The sequence below is a fragment of the Fringilla coelebs genome (genome assembly GCF_963513975.1).
Source record: "Fringilla coelebs genome assembly, chromosome: 23".
In the NCBI taxonomy this organism is placed as follows: Eukaryota; Metazoa; Chordata; class Aves; order Passeriformes; family Fringillidae; genus Fringilla; species Fringilla coelebs.
The window spans coordinates 1,102,071-1,124,006 of NC_140049.1; the positions used below are offsets into that span (position 1 = coordinate 1,102,071).

Genomic DNA, 21,936 nt, shown 5'->3' on the forward strand with positions numbered 1-21,936 from the left:
CCTGCGAGTCTGGAGAGGCCAGGAGACCAGGAAGCTGCTTTAAATGAAAAATGAGGAGGAGAAAGGGAAGGTTTGGGTGGAAAATGAGGCTTAGGAGGCGAGGGTGGTGCGGATGCGGAGCTGGAATCGTCATCACCTCGCTGCCCCACGCACACACAGCTCCGTGGCCTGGGCTCCCTCCTCCCCCTCCCCAGGTTTTCTTTTCCCTGTCTTTAAGGTGCTTTGTGCCCCGTGTTTCCAGCTTGTAGAATAATCAGAATATTTATAAAGTTGTAAAGCAGCCAGGCAGCTCGGAGCGCGTCCCGGGGGTGCCGTGGGAGCGAACGCGTGCTCCACCTGAGGCTGCTCTGCAGCTGCTGGGGCTGAGCTGACAGCAGCCATTCCACCCCAAATTTACTGAGTGACAGGGCTCTTGTGTGTGTGTGTGTGTGTGTGTGTGTGTGGAATTTTTAGTGCCTCTCTCCCAGTTAAGCACAGCCCTGGTGGAAATGGATCTGGCACGGGAGCACCCCGGGCTCGGGTTTCTCCCTGGTGAGATGGAGCTGAAGTGGCAGCTAATAGCAGCCTAAGAAAATAATATCAGTGCTGATCACTCCTTCCACTGGCTTAATAAATCGGATGAAGTGAGGCAGGAGCAGCAAAAGAAATTATGGAGGTGTTTGGAGTGTTTTGCTTAGAAAAATCTCACTTTCGTGCCGTGAAACACAAGTAACTATTATTTCCACTATCACCAGCAATAAGAACAACTCAGATTTCTATGAAATCTTTTATCTGGATGGAGCCCAAAGCCTTGGAGGCAGCACAGGTCACTGTGTGCAGCTCACCTTGGTGCTGCAGAGAGGGTACAGACCCCTGGAGCTGCTGGGGGAGCAAAAACCTCCTTTCATGGGGTCAGTGCTGAGTCCATCACCAGACTCCTGGCAGATAATGCAGGGTTTTGTCCCAAAATGCAATTCCTGCAGCAGGAAGAGGCATTTCTTTTGTGCTCAGCCTCTAAAAAGTATCTGCTGGGCCTGGCAAGACGTGGTGACTCTGTGTTTCCTCACTGTGCTGCACCACAGGTCACAAGTTCAAAATTAAAAGCTACTCAGGCTCATTCCCTGGAAACCTGCAGCTCCTTAATTAAGGGGAGTAAGGTAGAAAACTTCCAGTGACTACCAGATTTATAGGGAGGATAAAATTAAACATGGCTACTAAAATCTGCTGTAACAAAACCTTGTTAGTGCTAATGTTCATTTATAGTTTGACTTCCCAGTGTTTAATTCCTTCTCTGGAGCAGTAAAGGGATAACAATTAAATACCCTGAAAGATGGCTTTATGACTTGCTCCACTGTAAATCAAACTTTTAAAGTTCGTAAAAATTGCTAAAATAAAAAATGGTTTAATAGGAATGTTTTATGGCCCATAACGTTATTACAGCCCTTTTATTCCCTCTGCATTGTTACTTTAATTGGATCACAACAATTCTTGAGATTCTCATTTTTATTGGGTAAGGCATAATCTTAAATCAGAACGACCAAAAGCATCTTCACCACATCTTTTGATTTATCCCTCATTTCCTCCAGGCTCCTGCTGTACCCTGACCCAGCACGGGGCTCAGGGAGTGTGTCCTCCCAGGATTTGCTGGATCAGGGATCTCAGGGTGGGCAGGGGATCCCCCTGACTGGTCCTGCTTTGCCTCCCCAGGTGTCAGACCGCTCCGTGGTGGCTCTGGTTCCCAAGCAAACCTCCTCCTACAACATCCCTGCCTCTGCCAGCATCTCCCGGACATCCATCAGCAGATATGGTGAGAAGGGGATGGGAAGGGGTGGGATGGACACACACTGGGGTGCAGGTGGGGAAAAAGCAGCAGCTCCCCCCAAAGAACCACCCAAAAGGAACGTAAATCCAGACAGAAAACCATCCTTGGCTGCTGGTTTGGATTGCAAAGGCTTTTCCAGCTGTGAGAGCAGCAAAAGGACCAGGAAAGGTGAGAGGAGGGAAAAGGAAATGCCAAGCACAGGAGCAGCCTTTGGGAATGTGGGGCTTGGGGAAGGTCCAAGGGCTCAGAGGGAATGGGTGATTCAGGAGAGGATCTTTGAGCTCCTTGCCCTGGGCAGCACCACAGATAAACCTGATTTATCTGATCCTCCCTGTTCCTCCCCCAGTGCAGGATCCTGAGCTCTGAGCTAATGGGTCACAAATGGGGAAGGGCAATCTTAGCACAGAGTGCAGGGATGTGCACACCTGGGAATTCCTGATTTGCATAATAGAAGGGCTCAGCACATTCCAGAGGGTCCCTGAAGATGCTGCAGCCTGAGAAAATGAGCCTGCAAGGTGCCAGGTGCACGCTTGGAACACTAAATCCACAATAATTGTAATAATAGACTTCCATAAAAGGCAGCAGTGGCAAAATCTCTCGAGTGCTGATCTTTCATTATCGTTCATTTCACAGAGTGTTTTACCAGCAAAAAGTCTCCTGACAAACCCATCTCCTCCTCTTGTTTATAGCTCCCAAAATAATGTTGGTTTTTAGCTCGAGCGAGTGTTCTGAGGAGCCAACACCAGGGGAGTCCTGAGGTAAAAACCAGGAGAAAAAGCATTTCTCCCTGCCAGGTGTAGGCCCACACATCCCATAGTGCAGGGGATGGAAAAACCAAGGCTGGGTCTCACAGCCTGAGCCCTCAGTGCTCATTGATCTCTGTCAGCTGGAAAAGCTTTTGCAAAGCACCAGTACGAGCGATCATTGCTCATGTAAAGATTAATATTTCTAATTGTGCCGGCAGAATTTAAATTAGATACTTATTTACTTCCCCTGTCATATATCAGTACAGAGATATGTTTAAAAATAGAATTACTGCATGCTTCCTGAGCTGTCCCCCTGTCTGTCTCCTTAATTATATCAGTTGGAGCACTCATTTATCTAAGCCTTAATCAGGGATGAAAATCCAGCTACTTTGGTAATGACTTGAGTATTTCCCTCAGCTGATTTACGATCGATCCCCGCACTCCTGATGAGGAGGGTGAGCAGTGAATTGAAGGCTAAACTTGAGAAAATGCATGAGAACAAAGAAATGTAGCAGGAGGAAAAATCCAGCAAGGCACATTTGGGCTCCTCAGCCTCGTGTCTCATCCTGGAGATGCTGGGGATCCAGGGAGGGATGTTCTTTGGGAAGTGAAATATATAAATAAATGTGCCACGTCCCCCATGGTTTCTGAGCAGTTCAGGGAAAGTTTTCTGGTACCCTTTGAGCTCCTTTTCCCTGCAGGGACAGCATGAGGCTGGGCCTGCTCAGCCCAGGGATGGCCCAGGGTGCAGGATTGGCCTCAGGCTCTGCTGCTGATGCTCAGCTCGAGTCCTCACTGCTCTCCTGAAAGGCTCAAGGACAAGCTCAGCAGCTTCTCCTGCCCTTTGTGCTGCCTGTGCTGGGCAGCTCCTCATTATTTACAAAATCCTGAAATTGGAGTCGGTGCCTGGGGTTGTGTGTGTGAGCTGAGACTCAGGGAGGATTTTTGTGTCATCTCTGTGAGGAGTTCACATCAGGAAAGGATGTGAATGGGCAGGAAATGCTGTATATGGGAGGAAAAAAAAGCTCAATTCTGAGGGTTTTTGTTGAACGGAGACCAACCCAGATTTTTGGCAAACACCAAATTTTGACGGCGCAGAACGAGAGCGCGCGCGAAACAAAACCACGGTGGCTTTCCATTTCATTTCCCACCAAAAGAAAAACCAAAAAAAACCCCAGTGCCAACAATTTGGGCATTCTCATCCCTGGTGAGGGCACAGAGGAGGTGCAGAAGGTGTGACCAGCCTCTCTCCTGGCGCAGACTCCACGTTCCGCTACACGGGCAGCCCCGACAGCCTCCGCTCGCGCGCGCCCATGATCACCCCCGACCTGGAGAGCGGCGTCAAGGTCTGGCACCTGGTCAAGAACCACGACCACGGCGACCAGAAGGAAGGGGACAGGGGCAGCAAGATGGTGTCTGAGATCTACCTGACCAGGCTGCTGGCCACAAAGGTAACTGGGCTGGATTCACCTGGGGAAGGCGCGGGGAGGGGTCCCGGTGAGGCTCAGCTCCCAGCCTGGCTGGGTTTTCCTGGGACTGGGAAAGTCCTGGAGCAGCAACAGAAGCACAGCCCAGATTCCCTTACATCCAAGGCAATTGCTACAATTCTCCTTTTTTTTTTGCACAGTGTTAAAACTGTTCACCAATTCACAAATTGGTGAATGAAGCAGTGCCTGGAAATATTTACCCATTCCCTCAACCAGACATGATTTTCCTGCCTTTCCCCAAATGCTCATCAGGGTGGATAACACAGCTGGGCTCTGGAAAGCAAAGAAAAAAAAATATTGCAGGTTAGAAATAAAGAGTACTTGAGTCAGTAGCTGCAGGCTGGAGCTTTTTGAAAGACTCCAACCTTGGTCATTCCCATGGGATCTGTGGTGCCACTTTTTGGGGCTGGTAACATCTAGTGTCCCTTCCTGCCACCACTGCTTGGCCAGGGGAGTGCCTGTCCCTCTCTCACCCCCTGGATTGGTGTTTCTGTCACCAAAACTGCAGGAAAAACAGAAACTCTCCAACAGCATCTTTTCAATATTAGAGAATTAGGTATCACTTTATTCTGGCCAGGATGTGCAATAGAAATTATTTCATCCACACATGCCTGGGTTGTGCAGTGAAAATCATTCCATCACACGTGGGGTTTTACCCCATTTTTCACATATTTATACCTAAAACCTCCAAAGAAATTCCCATTCTAAATTACACAGTTCTCAGTACTTGATCTCCTATTGGCTATTGACCCTTTCAGTGCTAATTTGGTCCTCATGCTTCGGTTCTCTTATCAATCATTTCCCAGACCAGGTGCCTGTGATCACTCCGGGGGTGAGGTTTGTCACTGTTCATTTATCCCCTCTGTATCTTCTGGTTCTGGGAATCTCCTTTTTGTTGATTGAAGCCCATAAACCAGAAATTCTGAAACCCTCAGTGAAACAGAGCCTTTCCGAGAAAAAAACCTCAATTCCCCCCCGCCCTGCGCGGAGGCCACCAAATGTATAAAATGGCATTAAAAACGAAAGCTAGAAGCTGTCTGCTTTGCCCTCCTGCCTGCCATCAGGGCACGCTGCAGAAGTTCGTGGATGACCTGTTTGAGACGCTGTTCAGCACGGTGCACCGCGGCAGTGCCCTGCCCCTGGCCATCAAGTACATGTTTGACTTCCTGGACGAGCAGGCGGACAAGCACGGCATCCACGACACCGACGTCCGCCACACCTGGAAGAGCAACTGGTAACGGGGGCAGGGAGGCACACCTGGGTGTTCTGGGCAAAAAAAAAAGATGTGGGGATGGTTTTGGGGTGGGCTGGAAAGGGCCAAGCCCCAAAGAGGGGCACGGAGCTGTGCTGCTCACGGGGTGGGAGCCTTGGCGGGCTGCCAGCGTTCGCAGGATGCTAAAATCCTGAAATATCCCGATTTGGAAGGGAAGGGAGATGGCCTGGCTGTCTCTCTGCCCAGGGTGGGAGATGGACACTGCCCTCAGGCTGTAGATCTGCACATCTGGACTTTGGGAAGAGGGGGAAGCAAGGTTCCAGTGGCTGCACCTTCCCCATCACTCTGGGAAGCACCTGGAGCGTTTGGGCATCAGCAGGAGGTGGCACAAGGAGAAGGAGCCAGCCCTGCATGCCTCAGGCATGGGCTGCAGCCAGGTCCAGCCTCTCCAAACAGTGGGAGCTCCCACATCTCTGCCTCTGCTGCTATTTTAGGATTAAAACCTCTGTGGGTTGGAAATTTACCTCTGCAAGAAAGGAATAAAAAAGCACAACAAATGGTTGTTCCCTGAAGACCTTGTATTTTCCCCTGAGTCCCTCGTGGTTTAAAAGGTCTCTAATCATCATGGCTGCAAAAACTGCTTCCCTGCTAAGGCAGTGGGAAACTCAAAACGGTTAATTTAAAGCCTTAGAAGGACTTATTGGGATAAAAACTGTAGAATCACAAAAAATTACGACATAAAAAGAAAGCAATGACCACTAGAGTTTGGTCTGCTGGAGCCAACAGGCCTGGACCTTCCTTCTCCCCATCTCAGAAATGCTGAGCTGCAGCATTTCTAGAAAGGGAATTGTTGTGGGGATGTGGGGGAAGGCTGCCCCTGGAGCAGGTGGAAGCAAATGGAAGTTTGGAAGAGGGAGCTGGGGTGGCTGGGGCTGAGCTGCTCTCCTGCAGCACTGCAAGAGTTAAGGCTGCAGCCTTCAGCGAGCTGGAGAGACAGAGAGAGCTGCGACTTGAAAGGTAATAGAAAGCAGCAGCTGCTTTTTTGATCCTGCTATACAGCCGGAGAAAAAAAGGAATAATAATTCCCCTTTGATTGCAAAGGCCCCGGGATTTGGGGACAAAGCCTGTGGTTCCTGCTGCCAGCCCGCGGCTGCCGGAGAGTGGCCGGGCAGAGCTGATCAGTGCCAGGGCTGCCCTGCTCACCCCACACTGACCCTGCTCTGCTGAGCTCCTCCTGATGGCCTCCTCCTACAGATGCTCCCCCAGTACCCCCAAATTGCCCAGCTCTGCCCTGCCCCTCCTCTCCTCCACTGCTCCGTGTGGGATCTGAGCCTGGGGCAGCTCCTGGGCATGGCAGGATCCAGCAGCAGCACTGGGCTAACTGGTGTTGATTGCCTTGGCCCAGCTCCTGTTTAAATTCTTATTCTCCCCACCACTCGTGTTCTGCCTGGGAGCACCATCCACAGCACGAGCCCTTTCCTTGCCTTTGTCTTCTCATTTCATTCCAATTCTCGCTTTTCCTCCCAGCCTTCCCCTCCGCTTCTGGGTGAACGTGATCAAAAACCCCCAGTTTGTGTTTGACATCCACAAGGGCAGCATCACGGACGCCTGCCTGTCCGTGGTGGCTCAGACCTTCATGGATTCCTGCTCCACCTCCGAGCACCGCCTGGGCAAGGACTCCCCCTCCAACAAGCTGCTGTACGCCAAGGACATCCCCAGCTACAAGAGCTGGGTGGAGAGGTGAGGGCAGCCGTGGGAGCAGGGCTGCAGGACGCTCTGGAACCCCATGGATCTCAGGACAGAGCATCCCCAGGGGAGGGGAAGCACAGGATCACCAGCAATGCTGCAGGGTGGTTCTCAGCCCTGCCCAGCACCGCTGCTCCTGTTTTCAGCTCATTACAGCCCAGAATCCCCTTTTGCTGGATGTAAACACAAAACAAAAAAATGTTCTTATCCCTGCAGAGCTTAGCTTAAATCCCAGGGGGAACAGAGACATTTGGGGTGTTCTGTCTCTCATTTTTCCCCCTGGCCCCTCATTCCTGCAGGTATTACGCCGACATCGCCAAGCTCCCGGCCATCAGCGACCAGGACATGAACGCCTACCTCGCCGAGCAGTCGCGCCTGCACGCCGTGGAGTTCAACATGCTGAGCGCGCTCAACGAGATCTACTCCTACGTCAGCAAGTACAGCGAGGAGGTGGGTGTGGGCAGCAGTGTCCCCTGGGCCGTGGGGGTGTCCCCTGGGGCGATGCTATCCCCTGGGCGACAGCGTTCCCTGGGCCGTGGTGGTGTCCCCTGGGCCACGGTGTGCTCTAGGCAGCAGTGTCCCCTGGGCCATGGTGTCCCTGGGGTGATAGGCCCCGTGGCAGGTGTGTGGGAGAGCAGATGCAGCGCTGGGTTGTGTAGGGATCCCCCTGCTGCCTCCCAGAGCTCCTTGCCCTCCCTTCCCTGGATGCAGCCCGGCTGTAGCTGGCGCCACTCCTGCCCCGCTGTTCTCTTCACGCACAGAGGGGTTTGGGGTTGGCCACGCTTGTAGCATCCTCCCCAGGAGGAGTGAGAGCTAAAATATTGTGGGAGCACCTGGATACCTCAGCTCTGGCACGCACCCAGTGCAGTGGAAAATATTCATGACCATCAAAGCTCCCCAGAAGCCTCGGTGTCCTTGGGGAGCAGCACGGTCCAAATCCCCGTTGTAGTGGCGCAGGCTCCCGTTTGCAAAGGCTTCCTGGCAGCCTGAGCTCCTTTAATGAATGCATCACTTGAAACCAAGTTCTCGCCATCTGTTCCACCCCTTCATTTCGCTGCAAGAAGAACCGATTTTGTAATTATGTCCGTGAAACGGAAGGGTTTTGTCATTGAACTGCATGTAGCCATTTGTGATACAACGCCACGGCTATTTTCCCATTAGGATTGAAAAATCTCATCACTTTCCTGCTAAACGAGACAAGAAATGCGGACTCCGAGGCACCAGAGGGGTTTTTGTTGGGTATGGAGGGGTCCAACAAACCAAGGACAGCCAAGTTGCTTTGCTATTTATTGGGATTTCACAGCTCCTCACATGGAGCTGCTCACATCTCGCTGCCCACCCACCTCTCCCACCCCCTCTCTGATGCTGATTTCTCTCTCTGATTCATTTTTTTCCCCCTTTTTCTGTTCTCCCCCCCAGCTGATCGGAGCTCTGGAGCAGGATGAGCAGGCTCGGAGGCAGCGCTTGGCTTACAAAGTAGAGCAACTCATTGGGGCCATGTCCTTCGAGAGCTGAAGAAAGGTCAGGGGCAGCAAAGGGCAGAGCATCGCACGGACTCTCGGGAATTTGGAGGGAGAACAAGCAAGGAAGGCACTGGACACACCCCCCAAGGCTCTTCTGGAGAGAGCAGAGCCTGGCTCAAGGACTGGCTGTGTTCAAAAGTCATTCAGGATCCAGTTTGAAAGGGCAGGAAGGGAAGATGAAACATCTCCATCAAAGTCCAAGCATGGTCATTTCGAGTGTACGCGGAAAGAAGGAACATGGAAAGTCTGGATGCCTCCACGACTCGACTGCTGCTTTGCATGAAAATTGTTTAATGTATATTGGAAAATAAAACTTTATTTAAAGGGTTTTTAAAAAAAAAAAAAACAAAAAACAAAGGAAGCAAAAGGAAAAAAAAAAAGAGCAAAAACCACAGAGGCCATAGAGAAAATCCTGGCAAGAAGGATCAATTCTGAATCCTGTCCCTGAGAGCCTTCCGAGGACATGGCTCAGGCATTCTGCAAATGGACTCTCGCGCCAATTGGAACGTCTGGAAAACCAAAATGTCTTTGTTTTGGATTCTTGCAACACATAGGAGCACAAGTTTGCACCACACCTTTTTACACAGCGAAATAGCAGTTTTGCCTAAAAATAGTCCAGTGGCTGAGTAACTTAGAGGCACTAGAAGGAACTTTACCTGAATTGCAAAACCACCAGATCATCCGACCTGTCTTGAAATCCAGCTTTATCCATGTATTTGTGTAGTCTCAATACATATATTTTTTTTAAATCCCATTTACTGTCGAATGAGGGAAGATCTGAATTTCATTGCTTTTCCCTTTTCCACCTCCATCCCACCTCACTGCCTAATCCAGCAGTGTCCAGTATGGCCACGGTGATCCAGCAGTGTCCAGTATGGACATGGTGGTCCAGCAGTGTCCAGCAGTGTCCAGCATGGCCACGATGATCCAGCAGTGTCCAGCAGTGTCCAGCATGGCCACAGTGATCCAGCAGTGTCCAGCAGTGTCCAGCATGGCCACAGTGATCCAGCAGTGTCCAGCAGTGTCCAGTATGGCTGTGGAGATCCAGCAGTGTCCAGCATGACCACAGTGATCCAACAGAGACCAGCACTGACCCATTCAGTGTCCACTGCTGGTTCCTACAGGTGCCACGGGAGCCAAGGCAGAGCTGGGCTGACACCTGCAGGGTGGGTTTTGGGGGTCTCCAGCAGTCAGCTCTGATTTCTCACCACAAACCCCCCAAACCCTGATGTTTACGGTGACAATACTTGAAGAGCCTGGGCGCTGGGAGAGCACATCTTCATTGCTTTTCTGCTGGACGTGCAGTCCTTGCGCACAGGCTCCCTTTGGGTGTCTCCTGCAGCGATTGCCGCCTCCCCCAGGGCCAGGACTTGCATTTCCACTGGGAAAGAGAGAGAAATCTCTGCTCCAGGCAAGAGCAAACCTTAACCAGCACCCCCGGGCCAGCCAGCTCTGCTGTCGTGTCTCTGTGTCGGCGTCTCGTTGTTCTCCTCGGTTCCTTGCTGGCCCCCACGGCACACGTTCCAGTGGCCAGGGACAGGCAAATGTTTGTGAGTGTTATTTCTTTCCAAGACACCAAAGCTTATGTGTGTCCCTTTGTAGAGTGCCAGGAGGGGAAGGAGTGCTGTAAATATTTCTCTCTGTAGTAAATATTGATACGTGTGCAGGCTGCAGTGGGGAGGGCAGGGAGAGGAGGCCTAATGGAAACACAAGAGTTGGCTGCAAGAGCTTGGCAGTGGCAGCAAAATAATTCCTGTTGTGTGCCCAGGCAGTGTCACACCAGACTGGGACCTTCGTTTGCAGCCAGTGTGTGTTGAAGGAAAATCCATTTCCATCTCCATCCCCCTCCTCCACCATTCCTGCCTGGAGGAGCCCAGCAGGGCTCCCAGAGAGCTGCTGGCTCTCCATGTCCTGCAGTCCAGCACCAGGGGAGGGGAGAAGCACGTAGAGAAATACTCAGGAAACTTGGTTTAATTACCATTCAGTAAAAGCCATGCCAAGTCCACTTTCTTTTGGTAATCCACTTCTGTGAGTCTCTCTGAGAAGCAGAAAATACTGATGATAATAATCAACCTTGTGCAATAAGTTCTTGACATTTACAGCAGCCTGAGCACTGGATTTACTGAGACAGGGGGAGAGTGGCAGAAACAGAGACTGAAAGGCAGAGCAGTGTTTGTGCTGCCTGTTATCCGAGAGTTCCCTTCCCAGGGATCCTGCTCCTGCACGGTCAATCTCATTTCTGAGGCAAAAATTGTGCAAAAGTCCTACTACAAGTCAGGAGAGCCCAGTGCCAGGAACATCACTGGAGCAGTGCCCAGCCTGGCCTGCTCTTTGCTGCAGGTACCCCGGGGCATGGCAGAGGGTCAGGCTTTGAAATCCTGCAGGTTTTTTGCTGGTTCTGTTCCTGCTGTTCCCAGTGATCCATCACACAGCTGAGGTGAGGGATGGCCAGGTCTGTCCTAGCTGTGGTTGTTGGTTTGGGTTCACCAAGTTCTCATGGTACTCTGAAACCCAAAGAGAGCGCTCCAAAAAGTTCCTGAAGGACTTCCAAACGCTTCCAAATACCAGTCTGGGGAGTTATCTCTGCAGGACTCACAAAATATGAGTACACCCCAAGGCAAATGCCTGGCTGTGCATCACCTGGGCCTGGTGACAGTGTCCCTGCTCCACAGCCCTCATGGTGCTCCTCTCTGCATCTCTTTGAGAGGCTCTTGTGTAGCTTTTCATCCTCCTGCTCCCTCCCCTCTGGCCAGGAGCACCCTCCAAGCCAAGGCTTTGTCATTCCCCCTCCCCTGTATTTTCTCAGCAGAAGTGGAGAGCCCCACACACCCCCTGGATTCTCTGGGAGAATATTTAGGAGACCAGGGGACAACTGAGTTCATCTTCTGTGCTGTGGGACGATTTGAGCAGAGAGAAGAAAAAAGGGGAAGCAGCAGGAGCACTTTGCAAACCAGTAAGCTCTTACATTTCTGACTGAATCCCGAAGGAAACAGCAGAAACTCCTCTTCCATCACCTGGAAAAGCTTTGGGAGCGTGGCAGAGGGAGCAGCACAGTCCTGGCTGGAGGGGTGGCCTAGAAATACATTGCCAAGAATCTTCTCATGGTGGTTGACATTAATTATGGATCTTTACAGGCAATTATATGGATTGAAGCAACATATCCCCCTGGGGCAGAGCGCTGGGAATCTCTTGCCCTGTTTGCATCCAACATTTCCATTCCTCCTTCGGGAGGAGGAAGCTTCAGATCTCAAAATGGCATTTTCTTCGCCCTGGCAGCAAACTGGACTCGAGGGTTGGTCAGGAGGGGGCACTTGCCTTAGATGAAACGATTTCATGTCCCTCTCATTGCCCCCCTCCTCCTGCAAGGCTGCCCAGAGTTTGGAGTCTCCAGCTCGCTCCGTTTCAGGTATTCCAACATCAAAGTGGGAGACGTCACTTGCCGGGATCTCTCTGCCTGGTGTCACCGCTTGAATAATTCCCTTTAATCTTCTGCTCACGAGCTATCAAAGCACCCACTCCGAGGGGGAGCGAGGTGCTAATCAAACGCTTCTCCACCTTGAAAGCCTTTATGAAACCCCCACCCAGGAGAGGGGAGCTCCAGGCACGGCTGGCCCCGCCTGAGCCCCGCCGAGGAGCCGCAGCCACCAAAGCTCAGAGGGTGTGGGCATGCTTTGCCATAAAGGATGGATTTGAAGGGAGGCAGGAGGGACCAGCAGGGCTGGAAACTCTGTGAAATCCAGCATGGATATCCCTGGAAAGCCTGGATAGCCTGTCTGCAGCAGCAAGGACCCACCCTGTGAAATCCAGCATGGGTATCCCTGGAAATCCTGGATATCCTGTCTGCAGCAGTGAGGACCCAGCACTGGGAAACAAAACTGCTGCCCCGGCCTGGCTGCATCCCAGCAGCATTCCAGGGGTGGGATTCCAGGTTTTTCCCCGAAGGACGGCCGTGGGGACAGCGGTGCCTCCCCAGGGCCGGGGCTGTGACACGCTGGGGACGGTGAGTGCAGTGCCAACAGAGACCTTCATCACAGCAGTGCCTTCCACACTCTGTCTTAAAATCCTGATGGCCCATCCCTCATCAGTGTTCCCTCCTACCTTCCACTGGACTCCACAAAAAGTGTCCCAATGTAGGAATCAGTTTGGGTGGGCACGTGGAGGGCAAAGGCGAGAGGGTTTAGGGCTCTGGGGTTGCATCCTGCACGCTGCTGGCTCCGAGCTCCTCGTGGGGGTCTTGGTGTTTAATCTGTGTGGGAGAAGGGTCAGAGCATCCCCTCCTGCATGGGCACAGCCTCCAAACAAGGTCTCATTCCCAGAGGTCCCCAGGAGCCAGCAGGGATGAGGAAGGCCAGGTTGGCAGAGGGCAGAGCAGCTCCCAGCACGGCCCCTGTGCTGCTCCAGAGCCTCGAGCCCCCTCCCTGGCAGCAGCCCAGCCACGTTCTCCTGTCACTGGCTTTCCTCCATCCAGTTTCCTGTGCTGTCAGAGCTCACCTGTCACAGGGACTCAGCTCCCCAAACTAAATGAAACTAAAAGAGACTGACGAGAATAAGCTGGGCCATCAGGGAGAGCTCACGAGTGACTGTGCCCCAGAGAGAAGAACAAATGTTCCGAGGAGGGTGAATAACTGACATCAAAGATGCATTAAAATGCCACAGAGCTTCAGCCATCCTATTCCAGATCCACATTTGTACCAGGAATTGCCAGGCAATAGTGCAGGGAGCTGTGACATTGTACAGAGGGGTGTGTGAGGAAGAGCTCGGAGCACAGTCCTGTCCTTGGTGCCAACGCCCAGCCTGGACCCAAAACCAGAGACCAGCGGGTCAGAGGCTGAGGGCAGAGCACTGGGGCCAGCTCTGAGGCCACCTGCATGGGCAGGATGGTTTGGTTTTACTGCTGGGACGTTCAGTGGAGAAACAATCAGAGTCAGAGATGTGTGCCCTGCCAAGGGGCTGCTGGGGAACTGCTGAGCCGAGCAACCCCAAGTGTGCAGTTTCAGTGCACTTTGGTCAGGTTAGTTTTGCAGGGGAAGAGGATGGGAGTTTGGACCAGTTTGGGCTGTCTGGAAGGGTTTGTTAAAGCTCCTTCACCCTGAAAGCCCCCAGGTTCAGGTGCTGGTCCTGTTCTGGGCAGGCAGCGGAGCCCCAGCTGCGGGTGGTGCCTGGTGCCTTCCTGGCTCCTGCAGGAAAACTGGGGCTCTGTGCTGTGTGCCCTGCACCCCAGGCTGCTCCTTGGGGTGCTGGGACCGTGCTGGGTCAGAGGAGGGGAGGTGGGAGGGTGGGGCAGTGTGGGCTGGCAGAGCCCCCCTGCTCCGTGCTGGAAGAGCCCCTCTGTCCCTGCAGGGTGGCTGTGCCTGCCTGGCTGAGGTGGCACCAGCGGTGTCGTGGCCGTGCTGTGAGCATGGCAGTGTCTCTGTGCTTGTTCTTGCAGATCCCCCTTTGTCCCTGTGTTTCCCATCCCTCTCCTTCCCTTGTAACCGTGGAATATAATCCTGGAAAAATTCCCTTTCTGCAGCGTGGAGGAACCAAGGGGCTCCGAGGGCCCGCAGGGTCCGTCCAGTTGCACGGACAATATCCCAAATATCCCAAACTCCCTGGGCCTCCCAGGGCTGCCAAATCAAACACCAGATCTCCTGGATGGCCTTTCCTTTGGGATTTTTGATACCTCTCTTTGGAATAAGCTTGGAAGTTTAAGCAGCAGCTTCTCCAGCCGGCGCTCCCCTCCCGAGGACTGGGCACACAGAGGTGCACGAGGAGCTGTGGGGAGGGAAAAAAGCTGATTTTGCCACATTATTCCATGGCTTCTGAAGATGCAGTAGAAATGTCCTTCTCTTACTGCTGAGGTTTGGTGTTGATGGCACCTTGGGGGCCGCTAGGAGAAGCAGCAAGGGGAAGGGAATGTACAGGTACTAAAACTTCTGGAGTGCCCCCAGAAACGTCACAGAATGTAGAGGTATCAGCCATGGAACAGATTCTGATATTTCTTCTTCCCCTGCTCCTTACAGACCAACCCCCAGCAGTTTTAGGGGATTTGTGTGTTGGCAGGAACAAGGAATTGATTTGTATCTGTGCCCATTCCACCGTGTCCTTCTCTGGCTCCTCCCCTCCCCGTTATACTTGACACACTGGAGTTCTGTATTATATTTTTTTTTAAGATGATTGTCTGTTTTTTGTTGTTTTTACAAGTGTTGTGGAAAAAAAAATGTAAGAAAGTTTAAGTATTTAAAAATGTTCCAAGGAAATAAAAGGGGGTTTTGTTATTATTCTAATATATTATTGTGTACCTATTGTAAATATGAAACACTCCTATTTTGCAAGCCAAGGACTCACTTTGTACTGTTGTTATATATAAATAAAGTTTACTGGTTAAAAAAACCCTCCTGAGTAGCTCCTTATTTTCCAGTATGTGCTGTGTGGCATTTATTGTGTGAGGAATATTGATTTGCTGAATCCCAGCAGCAAGAAATGGGTGAATGGAAATCCCAGAGTGGTTTGGGTTGGAAGGGGCCTTAAAGCCCATCCAGTGCCACCCCTGGCATGGGCAGGGACACCTCCCACCTCCAGCCCTGTCCAGCCTGGCCTTGGGCACTGCCAGGGATGGGATATCTGGAATTAACCCCTGAGTGGTGGAACTGCAGCTGGGATGGGGATCCCCAACACTTGCAGGCAGGAGCAGCATGAAATTCCACTTATTTCCACTCCAGCTGGAGCAGGAGCAGCAAACCCTGTTTGTAAATAAAAGACCTGGGTGAGTTCTTGGTGTTTTCCCCTCCCTGAAATGCTCAGTCCTTGAGGTGAAACACTTTTGCTTCCATTTCATAAATTCAAGCCAAGATCTCAGCAAATGCTGAGAGGCATCTGCTGAGCAGCAGAATCAGCAAGTGACTTCTCCAGCAGCTGTCTGTCAACTTTAATGACCAATATGGTCGCAATTACAGCAATGAACTTTCTCTAACAGCCCCAAATTACTCTGGATGATGATAAGTGACAGAAAAATGGAGACCCTTAAGGAAGCATTAAAGAAGAAACATGTGGATATGGAACAAGAGGTCTCACGGCTTTTTCTGGAGGATCTCAAGGGGTGGTTTGTTTTTTTTTTTTTTCCTCTCCAAATTAGGAACTAAAAAGGATAAATCTGAGCCAGAAGGGGAAGGCCTGGCACGCTGTGGGTCACAGCAGGGCGTTCAGTGCTGCCCCAGGATGGGGCTTTTTATGGACATTTGATTCTGAGTCCTCTGGTTTTAGTGCAGGGCTAATGGGGAGATGGGAAGCTGCTCCCGTTTCGAGGGGATGCAAATCCATCCTGTCAGAGCAGCACTCTGCTCCTCAGGCAGGTCATTCCAGCTTATTTCCCTCAAACTGAGACCAAAGCGTGACAGGGACCTCGGGGGGGGCAGTTTGGCCAGGTCCTGCTGTCTCCCCCCTGGAAGCAGCAGGTTTTAACCTCCCCAGATGGATCCCACGTGTCTGCTCTGCTGCTGGAGGCGCTGGCACCACTCCAGTGCTGTGACCCCCCAACGTGGAGAGGAGTTTTCACATGATTTGTGAGTTAGGGAATAAAAGAGGAGACTTTGTTTTTCACCTGTGCCTTAGGAAAGACTCAATTTAAAGAATTCAATAGGAACTGAGTTTCCCAGAGCTGTCCTAAGGGCTGGGGGAGCTGGATTTTGTGTTTTACCTTCAGAGATGCTGATCCTGTGCTGGTTTATCTGTGGCTACTGCCACAGACAGACCCCGGAGGCAGGACAGCAGCTGCCAGGAAAATCTCCACTCTCTGTGACCCTTTGGGAGGTTATTGACTCCTTCAGCTCAGCAAAGGAGAAAGAAATTCCAACAGGAATCGACAGCATCGACCGTGGGGTCATTTGTATTCATCTGCACCTTGTTAATAGATGTAATAAGGATACTCAATTAAAAATTACATTTTATCTGGCGTGCACTTCACAGGCCTTTATTGGCACTGACAAGGTCAAGTGATGCTTAATAAAGGTTATATAAAATGCAGATGGCTTGGATCCCTCTGTCACACCCACATCCAGGGCAGAGGAGTGAGGAAACAGCGCAGAAAGAGCCAGGAGGGCAGCTTTGGATCCTCCCTGTGGGAAGTTTGGGGGTCCCAGCACTGGATACCCTGGAGTCTCCCCTCACCCCCCAGTCTGTCCCTGGCACCCCCTGCACCCCCTTGGCCAGCCCTCATTTCCCCTCCTGGCTGTGTGGGGTGCTCCTGTGGTTTGATCCCTGTCACTCTGCAGATTGTGCAGCAGATTTTGGACATCCTGGTGCTGCCTTTTCCAGCCTGGTTATCAGGGCGAGCTAATGGAGGTGACACTTCCAATTATCAAATACAGTCGTGGCATTAATTCTGACCTGTTTAAATTTCAGCATCTTTTCCCTTCTGTGAGTGCTTAGCTGGAGGGTGACATAGAATTGTATGGGATCAGACAGTGATCTCAGGCTGGCAATAACAGCCACAAAAATCCCCTGCTCTTTATTTATGCAGGGTCTGGTTATGTTTAAGTGGCCAACTCATTTGTAATGGAAATTTAATTCTGTGTTATTGGACACTTCAGTGCTTAAAATGGAGGAGATCACTAAAACCCACATTAAATCCCCCCCTCTCAACTCCAGCCTCTTTCCAAGGGACATTTGGGACCCTTCACCTGCTGGGGCTATAAAAATTATAATTTAATTAAAATTTAAAAGTAATAATAATAAAACATAAAACATTACCCTGGGTGCCAGGTCAACCTGGAACCTGCAAAATATTGATGTTGTCCCAGACTGGCATCAACATGATGAAAACTCATTAATTAATTTAGAGATCATCCTGAAGAGAAATCTTGTCTGCGCTCCAGAATATTGACAGGTCTGTGCAGGCAAGTGGATATAAAATAATGTGAAAGTATAGAAAGACAATATAAAATAAATGTACAGCATAGTCCAACATGAACATGTCTGTATCCATTTGGATCAAGAGTACACCCCGAGGTTCATGTTAAACTTAAAATTACAAATATTGATGCCAAAACAAAGGGGTTGTTTTTACTCCCAAATTATACTTAGGAAAATGGGAACCACTCAGGCTTTATTGTCACCTCATAATTAACTCCAGTGAAGGAATCTAATTACAAATGTTCAATGCTGCCCCAGGGCAGCGTGTGTAGGAAAAGGGAAGGAGGATGGTCAGGCTTAAACAACTCAGGTAAAAATGAACTCCATGGTAATATTTGATAATTAAGAATGTCTCTATCAGCTTGTCTGGCTATTAATGAATTGGGCTGTTCTTTTCACATTTGATTACTGGAGTTTTATGATGCCTGCTCGCCTTTATTGCTCCTGGGAATGTGCTTGTCTGTGGGCTGAGCACCAGGAACGATGGTAGAGAATGAGCTGGGTTGGAAATGATCTTAAAATCCATCCAGTGCCACCCCTGCCATGGCAGGGACACCTTCCAGTGTCCCAGGCTGCTCCCAGCCCTGTCCACTGGGCACTGCCAGGGATCCAGGGGCTGCTCTGGGCACCTGGGCCAGCGTGCTGGGGGATTTCATTGCATCCTGAGAGCCTTGGCACTGCAGGAACACCGGGGGTGAACCCATTCCTTGGTCCTGGCTGGACACACGGACTCCTCGTGTCAAAGGGGTGGGAGAAGGCCGGGGGTCCCTGGAGGGCTGGGCAGGGCTGCCAGAGCTGCCTGGGGACACATGGAGCCACCAGGAGCCACCAGGGCTGCCAGAGCTGCCTGGGGACACACAGACACCACGTGCTGAGGTGGCAGTGATTGTCCAGGAGCCACCAGGGCTGCCAGAACTGGCTGGGGACACACGGACACCTCATGTTAAGGTGGCAGTGATTGTTCAGGAGCCACCAGGACATCCAGAGCTGGCTGGGGACACATGGACCCCTCGTGCTGAGGTGGCAGTGATTGTCCAGGAGCCACCAGGACATCCAGAGCTGGCTGTGTCACACGGACCCCTCGTGCTGAGGTGGCAGTGGTTCTCCAGGAGCCAGCAGGACATCCAGAGCTGGCTGTGGGCACACGGAGCCCTCGTGCTGGTGCTGCTGGGTGGCAGAGCCGCCGGCCCCGGGGCTGGCTGTGTCACACGCTGCCATTGTCATTCCGCTCCAGCCGCCGCCTGCCTGCAGAGGAGAGAGCGTTTTCTCTTTTGTTCGCACTCAATTAGGCTGAGCTTTGAGGAGAAGATGGGAATGCTTAAAAGTTCCTTTTTTCGCCTGGTTCAGCCCGCACAAAGGGAAGCGCGGGATGCTCCCGGGGGAGAGGCGCTCCTGCGCGCGTTTTAAGGATTCTTTTGACGTTCATTTGATTTTTGCGGCGGGAACCCGCGCTGTCTCTGAGCTCCCCACAAAGGCATGGCCTCGGGCTGTACAGGGGTTTCTAGCCCGGGTCACCGACCTCATGCATGTTTTAGAGGCGCTCAAACAGCATCTCAGCCTTTGACGAGGCCGGGGCACTGGCGGCACCCTGCCTGGGAGGGACGCGGCTCAAGGCAAGGCGCACACGGCGGATGCACCGACCCAAGAGATCGAGGAGCAGGGAGGATGCAATCCGCCCTGGGAGCGAGCTCCGAGCCTCCTGTGAGCACGGCCCGGCCTGTCTGCTGCACAGGCAGGAGCAGGAGGGGGCTGGATGTTTCCAGAAGGATTGGGAGCCAGCAGTGATGGCCCTGGCCCTGCTGAAGGATGGAATTCAGCTCTCCTGCTGGGAATAAAGGAGATCAGTGTTTCTGGAAGGCCAATCACCCTCTGGAGGTGCTGTAACTCCCCGTGTCCCTGTCGGGGCAGGAGCTGCTGGAGCTCAGAGTGTTGGCAGGGTGAGGGGTAGGAAATGCAGCAGGGCTCAAACAAACACCTCATTTACACACACACACTGATGAATTGGCTCCTTCTGATGGGAGCTGCGCAGTGCAGAGGCTGCACCTCTGGAACAAGGCAGAATTCCCTCCCTCCATCCACGGAGGAGCTGCTGGTGGGGAGCCAATGCCCCCAGAGCACGAGCTGGAGGATTAGCAGCTTGGCAATGGATATGGCTAGAGTAATAATCTGTGGAGTGATTAATATGGAGATGATTTTTGGATTAATAAGGATGCAGCAGAGCTGTCGGCTCAGGAGAGATGTTTGCACTCTGCAGTTTGAACGCGGTGACCGTAACCTTAATGCCGTGATTAAATCCACATTTAAGGCACCTCATTAAATTAGAGTGTAAGAGTGAATTCTTATAACCCACAGCAGGAAATGCATTCAGGCCTGGTGAGTGAAGAATGCCAGAAGATCCCTGGAGCACCTCTGGGAATGCCTGACAGCTGCCAGCCCCACCTGGCAGGTGACCCTGCGCTGCTCCCGGGCGTGTGGCTTCACCTCAGCCTTGAAGCTGCTGTCCCCCAGCAGGGATCCTGCCCATGGTGACACTGCCACAGTCACCCCTGTGCAGCTGGGGCGCCTTCAGTGAGCTGGGCTCAGCTGCAGGACGACTCTTGAGCAGAAAAATCCACTGCAAAGCACAGCTGTGGGGCTCCTGCCACGCTCTGAAGTGCGCTGAGCTTGCCCACCTCTGCTGAGCCCTGGAAACGAGGGGTTCTCACTTCAAAAAGGGGTTAAACGTGCAGGTGGATCCCTGACCTGTCTGCAAAGCACTGACCTAGAAGGGAAGGAGACTTTCTTGTGCTTTGTGGGCTCCCCTGCAGCTCAAAGCTCAGCTCACGTCCCCCTCAATTGCCTTTCACTGCTCCGGGGATGAAAGCAGCCTTTGGCAGAGGGGATTTGAGAGCTGAGGCGCTGCAAATCCTCTCCTTCCAGCACAGCCAAATGCTGCTCCAACCCTGTGGGGCCTGGAGGGGCCCCTGGGGGCTGGGGCCACCCCTGCCCACGCGTGTGCCCAGCCCCACGTGCCCCGTGCTGTCTGTAAAACATTCCCTTGCATTTTCCGCTTGCTCTGGCAGCTCGCAGCTGCTCTGGGCTCTGGGCTCTGGGCTCTGAGCACATCTGCACAGGTTCCACACGGGAGGACTGCTGGGCTCCTCCTCGCCCTGCATTTCAGAGATAAACCCTCTGAAACACCTCAGCTGGGGTACGTGGACAGCACACCCTGCACCCCCTGGCTCAGCCCGGGGGCTGCCCTGTGCACGAGGATTTCACCAGGGTCTGCCCTTCACTTCTTTTACCTTTAACTCCCTGGCTTTGCATTCATCAAGCCCGAGCCGAGGTGCTTGAGGATTAATTGCTGCCGGCTGCCGAGTGAGGCTCATTAAGCAGCAGCTTTGGGGTGCAAGTGGCCCTCACGAGGCTGTTATGAGCAGGACCAGAGCTCCAGGATTGGAACTTCTCTCCCCCAGCATCTGTTGCCACAATTACGGCCCCAGAGCCACGGGAGCAGCACACAAAAGGGGCTGGGAGAGCAGCCGGCTCGGCCAGGGGCCAGCAGGGGTTTGTGAGCGAGCACCGGGCAGCGGTGGGGTCATCGAGGGGGTTTGGGGACATCCCTGCACATCCCACGGCCAGCAGGGCAGGGATTCCATCAGCGGCAGGACCCGGGGCCGGCAGGGAGCTCCCCCGGGGCTGGGGCGGCAGCCACAGCAATTAGCATCCCGCAGTGATTAATTTGTGCCAGTGCGGTAATTACAGGGATAATTTATGCGCGCGGTTGATGACAGCGGGATGCTCCTGCTGCCGGTCCCGGGTGCCCAGGGCACAGCTCCGTGCCCGGGGGGCGATGCCCGGTCCGTGCTGGGGATGCAGGAGGTGCAGGAGGATGCAGGAGGTGCTCGGGATGCAGGAGGTGCAGAAGATGCTCGGGATGCAGGAGATGCTCGGGATGCAGGAGGTGCTCGGGATGCAGGAGGTGCTCGGGATGCTCCGGTCCCATCGCTCCGGCTGCCATCTGGTGGCTTCCCAGGGTTCGTTTTTCCGCTCCTGGAGCAGCTCCCGAGGACTCGGAGCCGGGGTAGGAGAGCAGCGCTGGCCAGGCGTCGGAGGGATCGCCGGGATTTGCAGCGGGTGGGGACTGACACCGGATTCCTATCGAGTTTATATCAGTTTGCTTTATTCCAGCACTTTCTGATGTGGTTTGGCTCAGCTCTCCCCTGTTTGTGGCCCGAATGTGCTCCTGACCCCGGGCACACAGACTCTGACATCAGCCCTGTCTCTGCAGCCCAGCAGATGCCAGGGATGAACCCCAGGACGAGGGTTTGGAATGATGATCTGGGATGTCTTGGCCTCCAAGCCCAGCTGGCAGCTCGGATCCTGATTTGTAACAGAGCAAACAGTAAACAAAACAAAACCAAAACAAATCCTGATCTGTGCGTAGAGGCAGGGGATTGTAAATGGACTGGCTTCAAAATCTGAAAGCTTGGCCTCAGAATGTCACCCTGGGGCTGGGACAAGGCTCTGCATCCTTCTGCTTCTGAGTTTG

The 21,936-nt window shown here is 52.6% G+C and overlaps 1 protein-coding gene across 1 annotated transcript in view; it reads left to right on the top strand.

Annotated features, from left to right (window-relative positions):
• PLXNA2 (plexin A2) overlaps positions 1-9,324 on the top strand; it is a 120,484-nt gene extending 111,160 nt beyond the window's left edge. The window contains exons 27-32 of the mRNA XM_084220755.1: positions 1,687-1,786; positions 3,808-3,998; positions 5,099-5,268; positions 6,775-6,987; positions 7,293-7,443; positions 8,413-9,324. Of these exons, the coding sequence (XP_084076881.1) occupies positions 1,687-1,786; positions 3,808-3,998; positions 5,099-5,268; positions 6,775-6,987; positions 7,293-7,443; positions 8,413-8,508 (921 nt within the window). The 3' untranslated portion in view covers positions 8,509-9,324. The remainder of the gene's footprint in view (positions 1-1,686; positions 1,787-3,807; positions 3,999-5,098; positions 5,269-6,774; positions 6,988-7,292; positions 7,444-8,412) is intronic.
• The last annotated feature ends 12,612 nt before the right edge of the window (positions 9,325-21,936 follow it).